Source organism: Aquila chrysaetos, chromosome 23, assembly GCF_900496995.4.
Source record: "Aquila chrysaetos chrysaetos chromosome 23, bAquChr1.4, whole genome shotgun sequence".
NCBI lineage: Eukaryota > Metazoa > Chordata > Aves > Accipitriformes > Accipitridae > Aquila > Aquila chrysaetos.
Genome location: NC_044026.1, coordinates 12,489,777 through 12,505,946, shown reverse-complemented (window position 1 = coordinate 12,505,946; position 16,170 = coordinate 12,489,777). Strand labels below are relative to the sequence as shown.

General features: G+C 46.2%; 2 protein-coding genes across 6 annotated transcripts in view; both read left to right on the top strand.

Annotated features, from left to right (window-relative positions):
- The window catches only part of ZBED1 (zinc finger BED-type containing 1), a 58,591-nt gene extending 46,096 nt beyond the window's left edge, over positions 1-12,495 (top strand). Inside the window, exons 1-2 of one of the 5 annotated variants that reach the window (XM_029999147.1) lie at positions 109-220; positions 7,554-12,495. In XM_029999147.1, the coding sequence (XP_029855007.1) occupies positions 7,605-9,692 (2,088 nt within the window). In that variant the 5' untranslated portion in view covers positions 109-220; positions 7,554-7,604 and the 3' untranslated portion in view covers positions 9,693-12,495. Of the gene's footprint in view, positions 1-108; positions 221-712; positions 888-1,743; positions 2,402-4,621; positions 5,679-7,553 lie in introns of those variants that run through there. The other 4 variants (XM_029999149.2, XM_041119561.1, XM_041119560.1 and 1 more) reach the window with 4 other exon arrangements.
- Positions 108-16,170, top strand: part of DHRSX (dehydrogenase/reductase X-linked) — a 170,531-nt gene continuing 154,468 nt past the window's right edge. The window contains exons 1-2 of the mRNA XM_029999153.1: positions 108-213; positions 7,113-7,118. Of these exons, the coding sequence (XP_029855013.1) occupies positions 108-213; positions 7,113-7,118 (112 nt within the window). The remainder of the gene's footprint in view (positions 214-7,112; positions 7,119-16,170) is intronic.

Below are 16,170 nucleotides of genomic sequence, written 5' to 3'. Positions count from 1 at the left end.
GCCCGGCCCGGCGGCGGAGAGCCACCGCGCCACGTCCAGGCCGGCCGCTCGCCCGGTTCCTTTCCCCGCCTCGCCCCGAGCCAGCCGCCGCGGGGCGGGAGGCGGCCATGTCGCTATTGTCTGCGCTGGTGCCCTTGCTCCGGGTCTACCGCGTCGGCCTCCTCGTCATCCTGCACCAGCTGCGCCGCCGCCTCCGCCCGCGCTGCCCCCCCGGCCCCAGGTGAGCACCGCAGCCGCAGCCGGCGCCGCGGGGCGGGACGGGACGGGACGGGACGGGGGGGCGGCGGCGGCTCCGGAGCGGGGGGCGGCAGCCCCCGCCGCCGCCGCCGCCGAGAGGGGGAAAGTTTGCCGCGGCCGCCCGCACCCGCCGCGGGGAGGGCGGCCGGGCCGGGCCGGGCCAGGCCAGGCCAGCCGCAGCGGCGGGTCGCCCGGGCAGCGCCGCTTCCCCCGCAGCGGGACGGGCGCTGAGGCACCGCGCGGCCCGGGCCGGGCGCCGCCGCCGGGCTCCTCCCCCGCTCCCCCCCCTCCGCTGGCCGGGCCGGGCCCACCGCGCCGCCTGAGGGCAGCGGCCCGGGCGGAGGGGGGGTGGGGGGGGTGCCGCGGCTGGCGGGGAGCCCTCCCCGCCCCCGCCGCGCCGGGCTCCGCCTTCGCTGCCGCCGGCGGGCGGCGGGCCCCGGCCCCTGCCGGCCCCCGGGCCGCGGCCGCCCCGGACGCGGGGCGGGGCGGGGGGCCGGGCCCGGGCGCTGGCTGCAGGCCGGCCTGACTGCGGCCTCGGGAGGCGGCGTGGGGGCTCCGCGGGCCGGGGGTCCCCGCTTCTCCTCCGCCTCTTCCTCGCCTTCCGACGGTCTCGCCTCAGAGCCGCGCGGGCGCAGCCTCCCTCAGCCCAGGTAGGTGCTCGGAAGGCGGGCAAGCGGCGGGCAGCCTCCCGCCGTGCCCCCGCCCCGCCACCGGCCCCGCCGGCCGCTGCCTCCGCCCGCCGGGGCGGCCGGGACCGCCGGCCGGAGAGCCGCCCTGCCCCGGCCGCCCCGGGAGGGGGGACGTGGCCGCGCTCCGAAAGCCCGGTCTGCGCTCCCGGCTGTCACTCGCTGACAGCCCTTCAGCTGACGGGCGAGCGGCGCTTGCAGTCTGCTGCCAGGGACTTCAGCTTAGTGGTTCGGTGGAGAAGTTACGTCCTCGCGCTTTTCCGATTTGGGTCAGCGGCATGTTTAAGGCCGGCTGGAGGAAACTTTGAGTTTGCCAGAAAAGAAAGATCCGAATTTCCTCTTTCCTCACATCGCTCTCGAAGACTTTAACGTGCTCCTGAGTTTAAGAACTTACGGCAAACTACGAGTCCGGACGGACGCGTAGGGTATCGTCAGAGCTGAGCGTACAACTGCGTGCGAGTCGGCACCTTTTAACTTTCTCCGCTTAGCAGCAAGTGAGCCTTTGTGGTTCTGTCGAGAGCTTTAACCAGAGGAACAGTTAAAAAAAAAAAAAAAAGTATTGAGAGGGCATAGTGTTTTGGTAAGTAGATGAGGCAGATGAGGAAATTGTTTCAGAGAGTATCTGAAGCACTGGGGAGGAGACGGGGACACATACACCGTACAGTAAGAGCGTATTTGTGCATTTCATCACACGTGGCTTCCTTGGGTAGCTTTTTGTCTACTTTTTATTCATTCCCGATACTCCTGCGAGAGGCTGGGATTGTCCTTTCTCATTCCCAAAAGACAGAGAGAAAACCCCCAAACAAACGAGCGAGAGAACCCTGGTGACAAAAAGGGCAGATGTGTGTACAGTTTGAAGTCATCTGAGCATTTTTCTAGCGTTAGTTTTTCTTGGCAGAGCAAAGCTGGGTATTGTGCCTAGGGTGTGTAACACTTTCCAAATCTTTTTTCGAACGAAAGAGAAACAGCATGACGAAAATGTGACCTGAGTGTTTTGTTGCCGTCCGTTCTTAGCTCCTATTAAAAAAAAAAAAAAAAAAAAAAAGTGTTGAATTTGGAAACGCAGGAGGAAGGCAGTGAAGATCCAACCTGGGAAATGTCAGCTGCCTGGGTAGGACCGGGGCAGATGTGACAGATGTGGAAAGTTTTCTTCCAGCCCTAACTTGGGGCGGTTTCTTCCAAGGACAAGTAGTTTCCTCCTCAGATAGCTGTTTGTGCATAGTTGCCTCTTGGCAGTTACCTGCTGCCTTGCTTCGACTCGCTGTGTCCAGCCATTGCTTAAAAAAGTGAATCAGCTTGTCGACAGGAACTTTTTTACCCAGATTAACCTCGTTTCCATAATAACTTCAAAATAGCGACTGCAGTGCAACAAAAAGTGAAAGTATTGGTTAGAACATGCTTAATTAAAGCTTGGATCGGTAAAATACACTTGCTGTAAGACAACGCCAAGTAACTTTTCCAGACGGTAATCTAGAAAGGTGTGTATGTTTAAAATTTTCTATATCTTTTCAAGGGGGTGTCCGTAACTCTCACAAGTATTGTCAGGGTGCCTTCCCGGGGAGAGCCTGGAGGGGGGAAGCGGGGCTGGGAAGGGCAGGGCAGGGCGGCAGCCAGCCATGCTCCGATCCCGTCTCCTTGGCCCCCGTTCCCCCGTCAGAGTTCCCACTCTTCCTGCGGCAGCGGCGCAGCTCTTCTGTGGAAGATTTAAAACAGAGGGATGCCCTGTGGCTCGTCCTGGAGCTTTGTGGGTGAGCGAAGGGGTCTGGTGCCAGTGCAGCCCTTCTGCCTCCGAATTTTCCAAGAAAAGCTTGCTTTCTTGCACTTGCTGGGAAGAAGTGTTCAGGATTTCAATCCAAGTAAACCAAATTAGTTTTGTTTTTCTTTTCTTTTTCTTTGCCCTAACTTAGTCAGAGTTGCATGCTCTTGGCACGTGTGCTTTCGCATGGCTTTTAAAACTGGTCATCTGTTCTGTCACATCCTACTGGGGTTCATCTAGTTTTTATAGATGGGATTCAAGACAGTCTTTTGGGGAAAGAGGGTAGTTTGAGCTCTGAAATCTAGATTCATTGCAAAAACTTGGTAATTGTTTTGAGTTGCACACTGAAAAGATAGTAATATTCGCTATTGCAGTGAGCGTCCCCCCCCTCCCCCTAATACAGAGTAGGGAAATTGGTCTGAAATTCTGATCCTGAAGCTCAGGGAAGGGAAATACAGTGCTGGGAGATTAAACAGGGTGCAGGCAGTGATTGCTTCGCTAACTAAAATCAGTGTGCAGAAGTAAAGGGGGACTTACATTTAACTTACGTTAAAACATTTTTCCAAGTACTAATTGCATAAATGGTATAACTGCTTATAGGTAGTGTAAACTGTGTTAGTGTTCAGTGGTCCAAACAATTAATAGTTTCATTAGAAATTACTGCCTGGGTGGGTTTTTTTTTTTTTTACAGTGCTTAATCTCAATTAATTGGGGGGGGGGGAAGCCCTGCATGACTAAAGATCTTGATATAAACAGCTTTTGAAAAACAAAAATCTAATCAGTGGATTGATAAAAGACAAACTAATATTAATTGTTACACCAGGATATTAACACTGGAAATGTGGTCACTGGAAGTCATCCTACTAATAACAAAAATGGTTCATATAATAATAATAATAATAATAATCTCTTTTGGTACTTAGAAAGCTTTTCAAGGAGTTTATTTGGCATCTTCCTCCTGCATTTTCTCTTCTACTGTACACGTTTCATTGAAATTTGGTAGGGGAAGACTAAATGCTGAACATTTTGTAGTTTTGAAGTCTTTGTAGTTAAATTTGGTACCTGTGGTGTGTAGAAAACTGGCTCTGAAGAAGGTGGCAATGTGGCTGAAGTTCAGAAGACCTTCAAGATGACTCCAGTTCTTAAAAGTGATCGAAATTCCAGACATATTTTTAATTTGCCCCAATTTCTAGTTATTCAGTATTATAATTTGTACTGAGTTTCTTTACAATTAATCGTGAAATATTAATTTGGGAACATGCATCTCTTAATTTTGATTCATGTGTTGAGGGCTTTTACTTTATGAGTAAAGCATAATGATAGACCGAGCACTTCCTGCTCAAAGCTGTACGAGCTCTAGGTTGTAAAACATCCAGAGGTGGGTAGAGAAGCAGCCAGGTAGGAAGGATTGACGGCAGGCAAAAAATAAAGTTGCATCTAACAATCCCTCTCCTGCACGCACGCACCCGGGAGGGTTGTTTAGGTAGTTTCGGTAGTGAGGAAACGCTCGTATTATGGTTGCCCCTGCGCCGAATGAGGCAGGGGTTGTGCGACAGCGATACCTGCCGCGTAATTAGAGAGGGTGCCGTCGCTGTGCGCGCACACGGGGGCAGAGCTAAGGGTGCAGGGTGGCTGCACGCCCCGTCTTTCCTCACATCCCCGTGCCCGGTTTCACAATCAGAGTGACTCTCGTACGGGTTTTGAACCTATTTTCTTCGCCACTGGGGAAGCCAAGCCCTGCCTGGTGCGAGGGCAGCACCGCTGCCCTCCGCAACGCACGTCGTTGCTGGCGTTGCCGTATTTTGGCCCGAGCCCTGCCCTGGAGCGGGGAGTCCTGGGTTTGGGGTAGGAGAGCGAGAGAGGGGTCTGAGAGGGGCGAGGAGGGAGAGCGGGGACGAGGTGCTGGGGCCAGAAACCGGGGGCCTTCCTCCTCCTGTGGCAGCCGAGTCGGCTGCGAGGCCAGCAGCGCGCGGATCCCGTCCGCAGGCTCTCCAGAGCCTCGGCGCCGGTACTGGCTGGTGCTGGTGGCCAGCCGCGTGGAGGAGGCGAGGAGAACGGCAGCTTCTCCGACGGTGCGCTCTGTTTCAGTGTGGGTGGGAATTCAAGGGAGAAGGGAAGAGGCACATCTGTAGCCCGAAGGCTTCTGTGTGTGGAAGGGTTTTCAGCAAACCAAAGCGGCACTAGTTTTTTTAATCGTGGAAGGGTCGGCAAGCTAAAAGAGCATTTCCATCAGCTGCCCTTGTAACAAGCTGCGGCACTTCCCAAAGGCAGTGAGGTGCTTCGTTCCCAGTGGATTTCATTCTGCAAGGTGCTGGTGTCTTCAGTTTGGCTCGGAGGAGTTGAAGCTGCTCTAGTTTTTGCCAAGCCTAGGCTGTGAACACTGTTTCACTGAAAGAGGAAAATTTGCCTCTTCTTGCAGAAAAATGAGAGGTGTGGGGTTTGTTTTGGTTTTTTTTTTTCATAGTGCCAGTTATGCTGTGTAACACTTGAGGAGAGGCAGGGATGATTAGCAGTTTATATTCCAGCTATTATGACAGCTGAAGTGTGGTTTACAGCATTATAATAAAGGCTGTGTTATGCTGGCATATCCTTAACTGTGGCAATGTTACTCTGTGCCACTATCGCCAAGTGCCAGATCCATCTCAAAACGATGGCAAAGCTGTAACATACATAAGAATGAAGGGTGGGGTGAGTCTGTAACACTCCATCTACAATAACTTGTATTTTATCTGTCTGTGATGAACTTTTTATGATCCAAGGTGTGTCATACTAATTTTAAATATTAAAGACGCATCAACTCTTTTATTACAGTGCCTTCCTCCTTGCTTTCAGGAACTGCCATGTAACTGCAAAGGAAACTGTAAGATTTAATGAAATACCGGGAGCCTCCTATACTTCCTCGAGACACCATGTCATGGATTGAAATGGAGGGATCTAAAAGCAATAATACTACCTACTGATACGACATACCTTGTTAGCGCACACAGTCTGATGCTATGGTAGGGTTACATCATTATACATTACACCACTTTGTCTTTCAAAATCATCAGTTTTTGTGGGATTGCATACCTTGGTGCTGTTGATATGCACATCTTTGGAATTAGGCAGCACTACCATATTGAATCAGTAGTTTATCCTGGCAACTTAGAAGGCACCGAATGAATCACAGTAGAGGGCATGCTAGTAGTCAGGACCTTGCCCCCTCAGGAAAAAAACAAAACAGGTCTACACCCAGAAGTAAATCTTCAGAACAAATCCAATAAAATGCTTGCCCTGCATCTCTCATTCTGCTTCTAAAACAACAGCTGTGTTTAAAGAAATATGTTTAGTCTTGGTAAACCTGTCTTTGGTTTTTTCATTGAAGACATTCAGAAAGTGCTGCAAAATACCAGCTATAGTTCAGAAAGAAAACATCTTTTCTTGGGAATGTTCAGCAGCAGCAAAAAGCACACCAGAGAAGCTTGCACACGTACTTTTTTTTTTTTTTTTGGATAGTCACTTGCAGCAATATGAAAAAGTCAGATTGTTTCTTCCTCCCCCAACCAGCCAGTTTTACCACCCGGGGATTTCTGGGCTTGGGCGCAGGTGCAGCTCCTGACGAGCAGAGAAGGAGCAATGCTGTTGCTTTCAGGCTGGCTGCAGGGATGCTCCTGATGTTTCTCTCCTGCTCTCTTCCCCTGGATTTTTGTGGAGGAGCTTGCATCCTCGTTTCACTGACGGCTTCCTTCTCCCCAGTCCTGGCCAGGCCCCTGGCGAGGGGCTTGTTGCTGTCACGGTGGCTCGGCTGGCGATGTGGAAGAAACAGAGAAGCGTCAGCATGCAGTCACGCTGTGCTGTGGCTTGGCTTTTTGGTGTCGCAAAATCAGCTCTGGCGGGTGCCGGCTGCCGGCACTGTGCGCAGAGATGCTGTAGGCCTCAAGTAGTACTTGCATGTAACTGTTTGCACAAGAAGTGTTTTCCTGTCCAGATACTGAGGTACAGATTGCCAAGTCTTGCCTTATCGCCATGCTCATCTCTAGACTGTCACTCCCTCCTGACTTCTATAGCCTTTTGAAGAAAATACTGCAAAATTATTTTCCAGCTGATGTGGATAATAACATTTATTAGTGCTTCCCTGTCTGCTTTTCCTGTGATTATAATGCACTGTTATTCCAGGAACCACGATTGTGAAGTAGTAGTTCAGGAGATGGCTTTGATTTCAGAAAGAGAAGGACAGGAAAGGTGTCAGACGTGTATTGTTGATCTGCATGTAGGGTCAAACTCCTTTTCCTTTTATTTCAGTCAGAAAACATCTTTACATTTCAGAGGAGCAGATTAACGCTATAATTTGCATCACAGATTTTTTTCTTTTTTTTTAAAGCAAATGCTGGAGCAGTTAGATTGAGCTAAGAAAACTTCTTTCAAAATAAACAATAAAACCTTTGCTCCTTCAGTATCAGGTTTCAATCTAAATAAATGTTAACAGTGAAGTTCAGTAACTCTTAGGCAAGAGGATGTTGCTGTAGCCCTAACTATAACTTAAGAGGCAGGAAAATGCTATAGCAGATGACCGGTTTGTTTGACAGTAATGTTCAGCTCTGTGGTGGTGGTTATGCTTTCTCTACCCAGAATTATGTAATTCCAGAAACAAGATTTACTCAGGTCTTCTAGCTCAGTTTCATGGCAGAATGTGATATATCAAAACCCTTTTTAATTTTTGACATTCCGATGGGCTTCTTGTAGGTCACACTTCCTGCAAATCTCATCTTTAAATTTGCAAATGTAATTAGTAAGGTAGGTTTCTTGATACGTTCGCAGAAACGCTGATTTCACATAGTTAAGAGTGGTCAAACTTGTGCTTTCTCATTGTATCTTTATCTTACTGCCTTTATCAGGTACTCATTAATGAGTGAAGGATCAAAAGGTGGGACGGTGGCCAAGAAGCAATGGAGAATAAAAGTTTAGAAGGTTCCCCATCAGACCTAAAGTTAGTGGCTCACCCGAGAGCAAAGAGTAAAGTGTGGAAGTACTTTGGGTTTGATACCAATGCAGAAGGATGCATATTACAGTGGAAGAAGATCTACTGCCGTATTTGCATGGCACAGATTGCCTATTCAGGAAACACGTCCAACCTTTCCTACCACCTTGAGAAAAATCACCCTGACGAATTCTGCGAATTTGTGAAAAGCAACACTGAGCAAATGAGGGAAGCCTTTGCCACCGCCTTTTCAAAAATCAAGCCGGAGTCGTCGCAGCAGGTTGTTCAAGATAGCCTCATCATGAAGACCTACCAGAACTACGAAAACAAAAAGCATCAGGAACTGACATCTGCAGTCATCAGCTTAATTTGCGAGGGCATGTATCCAGCCTCTATCGTTGATGAACCCACCTTCAAGGCCCTCTTGAGAACTGCGGACCCCCGGTATGAACTTCCGAGCCGGAAATACTTCTGTACAAAAGCTATTCCTGAAAAGTACAATGCCATTAGAGAAATTGTGCTGAAAGAGCTCACCGAGGTCCTGTGGTGTGGCATCTCCACGGACATGTGGAGGAGCGAAAACCAGAACAGGTCGTACGTAACCGTCGCAGTTCACTTTCTCAGCAGCAGTCCTGCCAACTGCCTGGCTGTGAACTCGCGGTGTTTAAAAACGTTTGAAGTACCGGAGGATAATACTGCAGAGACTATTACGCGAGTCCTTTATGAAACGTTCATTGAGTGGGGGATCAATACAAAAGTCTTTGGTGCTACAACAGATTACAGTAAAGACATTGTGAAAGCTTGCTCTCTCCTAGATATTCCCGTACAGATGCCTTGTTTGGGGCACACTTTTAACGCAGGAATACAACAAGCTTTTCAGCTCCCCAAACTCTGCAGCCTTCTTGCCAGGTGCCGAAAACTGGTGGAGTATTTTCAGCAGTCCACGGTCGCGATGTACATGCTGAGCGAGAAGCAGAAGCAGCAGAATATTCTCCACTGCATGCTGGTGAGCGACCGTGTTTCCTGGTGGGGAAGCACGCTTGCCATGCTGCAGCGCCTCAAGGAGCAGCAGTTTGTCATTGCGGCTGTTCTTGTGGAGGACAGCAACAACCACCACCTCATGCTGGAAGCCAGTGAGTGGAATACAATCGAAGGGCTGGTGGAGCTGCTGCAGCCTTTCAAGCAGGTTGCGGAGATGATGTCTGCTTCAAAGTACCCGACGATAAGTATGGTGAAGCCTCTTCTCCATATGCTTCTGAATACTACGCTGAACATCAAAGAGAATGATTTGAAAGAAATCAGCATGGCAAAGGAGGTGATTGCTAAAGAGTTGTCAACCACGTACCAGCACACGCCTGAGATAGACATGTTTCTCAACGTTGCAACTTTCTTGGATCCCCGCTACAAAAAACTGCCTTTTCTTTCAGCCTTTGAGCGGCAGCAGGTTGAAAACAGAGTGGTGGAAGAAGCAAAAAGCCTGCTGGAGAAAGTAAAAGAAAATACCTTTAGGACTGAAGAGAAATTCTTCACTGTTTCGGAAGAGCCCCCTGTGAAAAAAATCATCATCTCCTCTACTCCTCCTCCTACCAGTGTCATCAACAACATGCTCGCAGAGATCTTTTGCCAGACGGGAGGCGTGGAAGACCAGGAGGAATGGCACGCTCAGATCGTTGAGGAGTTGAGCAACTTCAAGTCACAAAAGGTCCTCGGTTTGAACGAAGACCCGCTGAAGTGGTGGTCTGACAGACTAGCGCTGTTTCCAGTCTTACCAAAGGTTCTTCAAAAATACTGGTGTATTCTGGCCACAAGGGTCTTCCCTGAACGCCTTTTTGGTTCTTCTGCTAACGTTGTAAGTGCAAAGAGAAACCGGTTAGCCCCGGCTCACGTGGATGAGCAGATCTTTTTGTACGAAAACAGTCGGAATGGGTCCGAGGCAGAACCGGAGGATGAAGATGAAGGAGAGTGGGGTTTGGAACAGGAACAGATTTTTAATTTAAATGACTCGGTAAATGTAAACAACAATTTCTTTAATATCCGAGACAGTGGGTTTGTTTAACAGGACTGCTGCGGTACATTTAATAACAAAGAAAAAAGGTATTTGTCTTAAGTTACCAAAAATACTTCTGTTTTATGCTATGAATGCTGTAAATATTGAACAGTTGTAACAAACTTGATTTAGCTTCCATTGTCTATGTTTCTCCCACTGTCTTAAAACATGAATGACTTGTGATTAAACAGCACTGAAATGAATGAGGAAATAAATTCTGCAAAGACCGTGATTTCTGACTGTGGCCCAGATTTCAGAAAGCACTTATCCGTGTGCCTCCTTTCCACTTGTTTCAGTGGGAGACAAACACATGCTTACGTGCTTTCTATCATAAAAATATTTTCCTGAATTAGGAACCTGAGCAAGGGAGTTTTTAAGGTTTATGCCTCTGTTTGTAAATCCTGTGTGACTCAGGATGTTAGCTTTAAATTTTGGATTTTAAAACATTTTTAAAATCCATAAATCTGAGCAGTGAATATTTTTAGAGTATATCGATGCTATGGAATGAAAAAAGATCTTGAGCCTGATTTTCTTTTTCACTACCTCATGTCTTAGGCCTGGTCTATGCTAGAAAAGTTCAGCTGGTATAATTCTGTCAATTAGGGGACTGATGTATTATTATTTTAACTGATACTGTGCTGGCATAGGCCGTAGTGTGGATGCACTTATACTGGGATAAGTTATTTTCCTTTCCAGTGCGGTGTAAATGGTATAAACACTTCTAAACTGGTATTGCTGTGTCCACATTAGTCTGGTTTTACCATTTAACTGCAGCAGCTAAATGGCAAAACTTTTTTTTTTTTTTGTGTGTCTAGGCAAGCCCTGATTGTAGTCTCTTGTGCTTTTACAAAGGGTGACGAAGCATGTGGGGTCGAGGCGGCGTTGTGTTACCTTCGCTTTGTGCCAACGTTACGGCTGACGCCACGTGGTGGGAAGCGAGCGAGGCATCGGGCCCCTCGGCGGCGGAGGGAGGGAGGGAGGGAGGGACGGAGAGGGCGGGGAGACGTGTGCGGGCCGCGGGTCTAACACTCTGTCGATGTTATAAAATCCTTAACCTCTTAATTTAAATGGGGACTTTGCCCAGGGTAGCTAGAAAATTTTGTTGGCAAGAAAAGCAAAATAAAAAGCTTTAATATTATGTAAATATATTTAAAAGAAGGGGACCCCTCCATTTCCCCACATGTATTTAGTGAGTCTTTAAGATTGTTTCTTATTACGTTAGCACTTAATAACTTTTTTTTTTCTCCTGTCTCTTTTTGATTCAGTTTGTAGAGTGGACTTTAGTCCCGTCCAGTCTAATGTTTGAGTACTATTTCTGATTAGTTGTTGTGTATTGTAATTGCTCCCTTTGTGTCTCTATGCCTAAGCGTTTTAAGCCCTTTGGAGAACTTGGCAAACAAGAAAAAAAGAAAGAAAAGACCAACCCCAAACCCTGAAATACTGCAGGTCATAAACAAGATTAGAGTTCATGCTTGGCACAGAGTGGGATGGCAGCCAGCATTTTTCCTTGAGGTGCAGAGGAGGATTCTTGGCATTGTCCGGTTACAGTCAAGGTTTGCTTGGGGTTTTATTTTTGTTACTGGTGTCTTGCCCCCCACCTCGGCTTTAGTCTACGACTATGTCGAGCACAATCTTTCTGGAGAGGGATCTGTTGAAGACTGGCCGTTACTGTTCTGGAGGAAGAAAGTTGGGTTTTTTCATCACGGTGGTACCACGGACGTTTGGTCATAGAAAGGGCCCAGCCAGGAGGAACATACAAAAATGGGAATTGCGATGGAACTGAATCTATTGCCAAACTGCTTGTTTATGTTTTAGTTTAATAGTTTTTGGAAGTTTGAGGCCTCTGTGTTCTTTGTAGGTGGCGGGAAGGGGTGGGTGGGGAGGAAGGACAGAGGTTAGAGTAAAGGAGCAGTGAAGTAAATAGTAGTCAGCTACCTGGCACATTTAAGCCCGGGAAAAATGCATTTAACAGGTGATATGGCCTGTGTTTGGCTGTCAGTAAGCCTGGGTTTTCACTCTCCAGCCCCCTGAAAATTAATTTGCACTTGTACAAAGTACACGCACAGTGCATCCTATTGAATGTTGCTACTCTCCACGTCCGCTGAAGAGTGTTTGTGATGGCCCAAGGTGCAAAACACAGGCTTAGCCTAAACTCCCGCAGGTATGCAGGCTATCTGTGAGGGTAGCAAAATCAAATTATGGAAGGGAGCGAGATACAGCAGGTCCCTTTTTGATGTGACGTGAGCTCCTGTGACACCCCTGCAGTCTTCCAGGAAGACCTCTTGGTTTCACTGAGCACCAGCTGGCGTCGGTTGTGTCCGCTTCCACCGCCTACGCCTGCTACCACCGCCGCTAGCCCTCGAGGAGCTGCGCAAATGCTAGTGCGAGGCGCGCAGATCCTCTCTTACACGGGCGTAATTCAAAGCCGTGCCCTCGCAACCAAGGCAGAGCCCAGAGCACCGCTGCCCAGGTCCGCGTTCAGCTTACCCCTCTTGGCAGCATCCATCTCCTGTTTCCATCTTCATCCTTCTGGGGCTAAACGTGTGCAGTGATGCTTACAAGCAGTTTTACTGAGGTTGGTGCAATGCACTGCTCTCTTCCTTCCAGCTTCTTTTTATTTTTTGGTATCCAAAATAAAACTGTAGTCGGTTCAATTGATGTGTCTCAGCGTTCTTCTAAAAAAAGGAGTAGAAAAAAAAAAAAAAACCCAAACAACAAAGCCATTGTTAGTCCTACCCATTGTCTGTGAGATTTTTATTTAATGTTCTAAGCCTGGAATATTGTTAAATAAACCAGAAAAATAAGTTAGTTACTAGATTGTTTGTCTGATGTGTGTTCATATCTGCAGCACTTTATGACTTTGAGCTCTTCCGCAACAAGGGGAGGTTATATTCTAAGGTTTTGAAGCTATGCATTTACTTTCCTTTTGATCCTGTAAGTTATTAAAAAAAAAATGCTGTACAAATCTTTTGGATTAAAAAAAAATATGAAGATGAAAAATGTCAGAAGTTTAGATGGTTTCTCTCGCTTAAATGTGTGGTGTTTTTCATTTGACAACATAATTTTCTGTTGTTTAGTTGGGTGGAGAACCAAAGTTGCCGAGCTGTTTTAAATATTGCTACAACGCGAGTTAAACCCTGGTGTTATTGCCAAGGGTGGGCCCTGAACACATTTCCAAATTACGTTATTAAGTCAGATTTATGTTTGTGTTTCTTGACAGCTAATTTGAATCCACAGCCTAATGTTTCCTTTTCTCTTCGGTACAGCTGAGACATCTTTTTGGAGGGGCAATAGAGGAACTTCAGCTTTTGAGTGCTTTCATGCTGGAAAAGTGAATTTTTAAACAGGCTCTCAGAGTACCTACTTTATGTCAAAAGAAGAATCGCCTTTTGCCACCAGCTAAGTATTTCCAATTCAGGATTACAGCTCAGTGGGCTAGGCAAGGTTTCTTAGGGTTAACAACGTAACTAAAGGGAGTTTTGTATGACTGACCAACCTTTGCACGCATTTTGCCTCTTTCTGCCATCAGGGATTACTGTGAAGACAAAAGGAAAACCCCGAACCAAACTGGAATTGAAAAGGTGAATTTTTCCAGCAAACCATGTCTGAGATGCCTGGGTTTAAATGAAGGGAATAAAGTTCTGGATTATTTGTGGAAAGGGCGTATTATTTTAAGTTTCTATCTCAGCAATGTATTAGATTAATTTGGAGGGCTTTAATTAATGTCATGGTGGTCCAATTAGCTTTACAGGAGCATTTGTATGCAGGCAGGAATATTAAAAGCAAAAGAAACACTAATTGGTTATTTGCAGTATTTTGTAGGACTTAAAAGTGACATGTAGCTCATGATTTTGTCCTTTTTGTGTGATAGCTTAAAGAGAAGGGGCTGCCTGAGGACGTCTTTTCTGAAGGAGGGGAAGCGTTCGGATTTGAACACAGAAGTAGTGTATTTTACATATTCCATGACAACTGGGTAAAGGAAAGTATGCTGGAAAAATTGCATTTTAGTCTCTGCACACCATACTCCTTTTGGTGGTCTCCGTTTCTGAGTGTCCTTCTCAGAGGATGATGTCTTTCTGAAGGCCTGGTGATCCTGGTTCTGGTGGTGCAGTGCTATCTAGTCTAGGCTGTCTTTTTGGCTATGCTGAGAAGACTCTCTTGCTTTGGCTCATGGTCTGTTACGTTTTGTGGCTTTTTTTTTTTTTTTTTTTTTTTGTTTGTTTGTTTTTGGTTGGTTTTTTTTTTTTCCAGGCCAAGACTGTATGGTCTGTCTCGCCATACTCCCTCCAAATTACTGGTCTCCTGCTAAATTCAAGATGTGTTTTATTTTTAGGGGATGTAGGGAAATTACAGAAATTGGTTTTGCTTTTTTAATAACATTATTTGGTGCTGTAGAGAGAACTCGAAAGATACAGTGTAATTTTACTTCTGCCTTAAATACACATCAGTAAAGCATGTCTAATGACTTGATATTATTTAAACTGGAATTTCAGAACATCCCTACAGTTGCTGTGTAATGCTGTCATTTTTACATACAAAAGCATTTCCTTTAGGTTCAACAATAAAAATCAATTAAATAGATTTTTACTGCTTCTACAGTCATTTTCAGTGCCCCTGCAGTTGGGTTAAAATGCCACAAGGGAATTGAGTTTTCTATAAAAAAAACCCAACAACCCAAACCCACCGTCTTTCAGCTTACCTTGTGTTTTAAAAACTTTTCTAGTGATAAAATTTGATTTATACCTTTTTAAAAATGCGAAGGCTGTTGCAGAAATTGTTTTCAAATGAGAGTCCCTTAGACTCTGAAATGCTAATGTTATGATTTTTGAACATTTATATTGACATTTCCGCACAGGGTGGTATTGATTTCCCTTGCTGCCAGAAGAAAAGGTTAGTGTTCACAAAAGTGATGCTGCCATCTCCAGTGCCTTGAAGTGGTGATCAGATGTATCTTTTTCCAGAGATGCTGGAAAGACTGTGTTACCTGCTGCAGACGTGTGCTGGTTTCCATGCATTACAATTAGTACTTAACTTCCAGTGACTCGAATTTGCAAAATCCTGCTCTTCTGTTGTGTCTCCTCTCCCTGGCCCTGCCTGGGCAGAGCTCCAGGTGGGAGCAGCAGGGAGGAGAAGCCCTGCTCCCTGGCGTTGTTTTTTCTTCTCTTGCAGAGAGACTGTTCTTTGAGAGCAGGTAAACTCAGTTTAAAATGAGTTTAAACTAGGTCCTTGTTTCAGTCTGCTGGGACTACAGTGCCTGTGCCATGCTGCGAAAAGGCAGAGCCAGCGATTCCTCCTCCCAGAGCAATTGAACACGTTGCTCAGTTGGACCAAAATTGCCTACGTAAGGGGGAAGATCCTGGGGAATCGGGCTCAACACAGCTAGGAAAATATGCTTAGAGTCAAAAACGTAAGAAACAATGGTAGTCCTTGTTGCATGTTTGGGTAGAAACAGGATCTGTGCTGCTCCGGTTGTTTGGGTTTTTAAGGTAAATATCTTAACATGATACTTGCTTGTGCTCTAGGCTGAAGCTGTGCCTGGGAAATTTTGTGATTATTCAAATAGTGACGTGTTTAATGCTGACATAGAAAAGAGTGTTCTGTGGCATTCAAATAAAGATTTTATATAGAGGGTAAAGCTATGGTTCCTATTTGATAGATATTTTGGGGATAACATTTACAGTGGTTTTACTGGTATAAATACCGCAGCCAGAGGTACACACACATTCAGCTGCAGAAGCGGTAGCATAGTCCTGTTTTAACTATAGCAGAGACAGGAGGGGATGCTTTCATTTGACATAAATTAAGTAAGAAATGTCTTTTCTTTTAACACTCTTAGGTAGAAGACTAATTAAAATGCATCCATAAATGTTTGTGATAGTATAATAATTTATCTAGATACATCTGTAGAGGGTTATCCCTTTGGTTTACTTAGTACACTGAAACTATGACTGTATTTGTCCGTAAGTGCACGTGCTTGATGTCATGTTCAGCAGTAATTCCCCAAACAACGCAGAATAAGGTTATTTTTAAAAAGGAAATTTCTTTGATTACATACAATTTTCTGAACATTTCATTGTCCCCAAATACTTGCAATCAGGAATGAGAAATTAATCTTTTATTTCTCCAGTGGATGCTGCTTTGCTTTTAAATTTGAGACATTTTGTGTCTCTCTGTATCACTCTGTCTTTATAGACACCCTGATTGAAAGGGTTTCATTCTCCTTTTTTTTTTTTATGTGCTTTTTTTCTCATGAGTCATCAGTGAGGTTTACAGTGATAGGAATTTAGAGTCATAACAAGGAAGATGTCAAGTCAGCATCAGGAAAGCTCATGCCAGAAACATCCCGTCCCATGTCATGAACGCTGTGCTCCAAGGGAAACCTTCATCTTCTCAAACGTTTTCTGATGTGTGTGCGTGTGTGAGGAAAATAAAGTGCTTTTGCAAACAACGCACAGTTGTTTTATGGGTGGTAGTCCAGTTTGCTGGG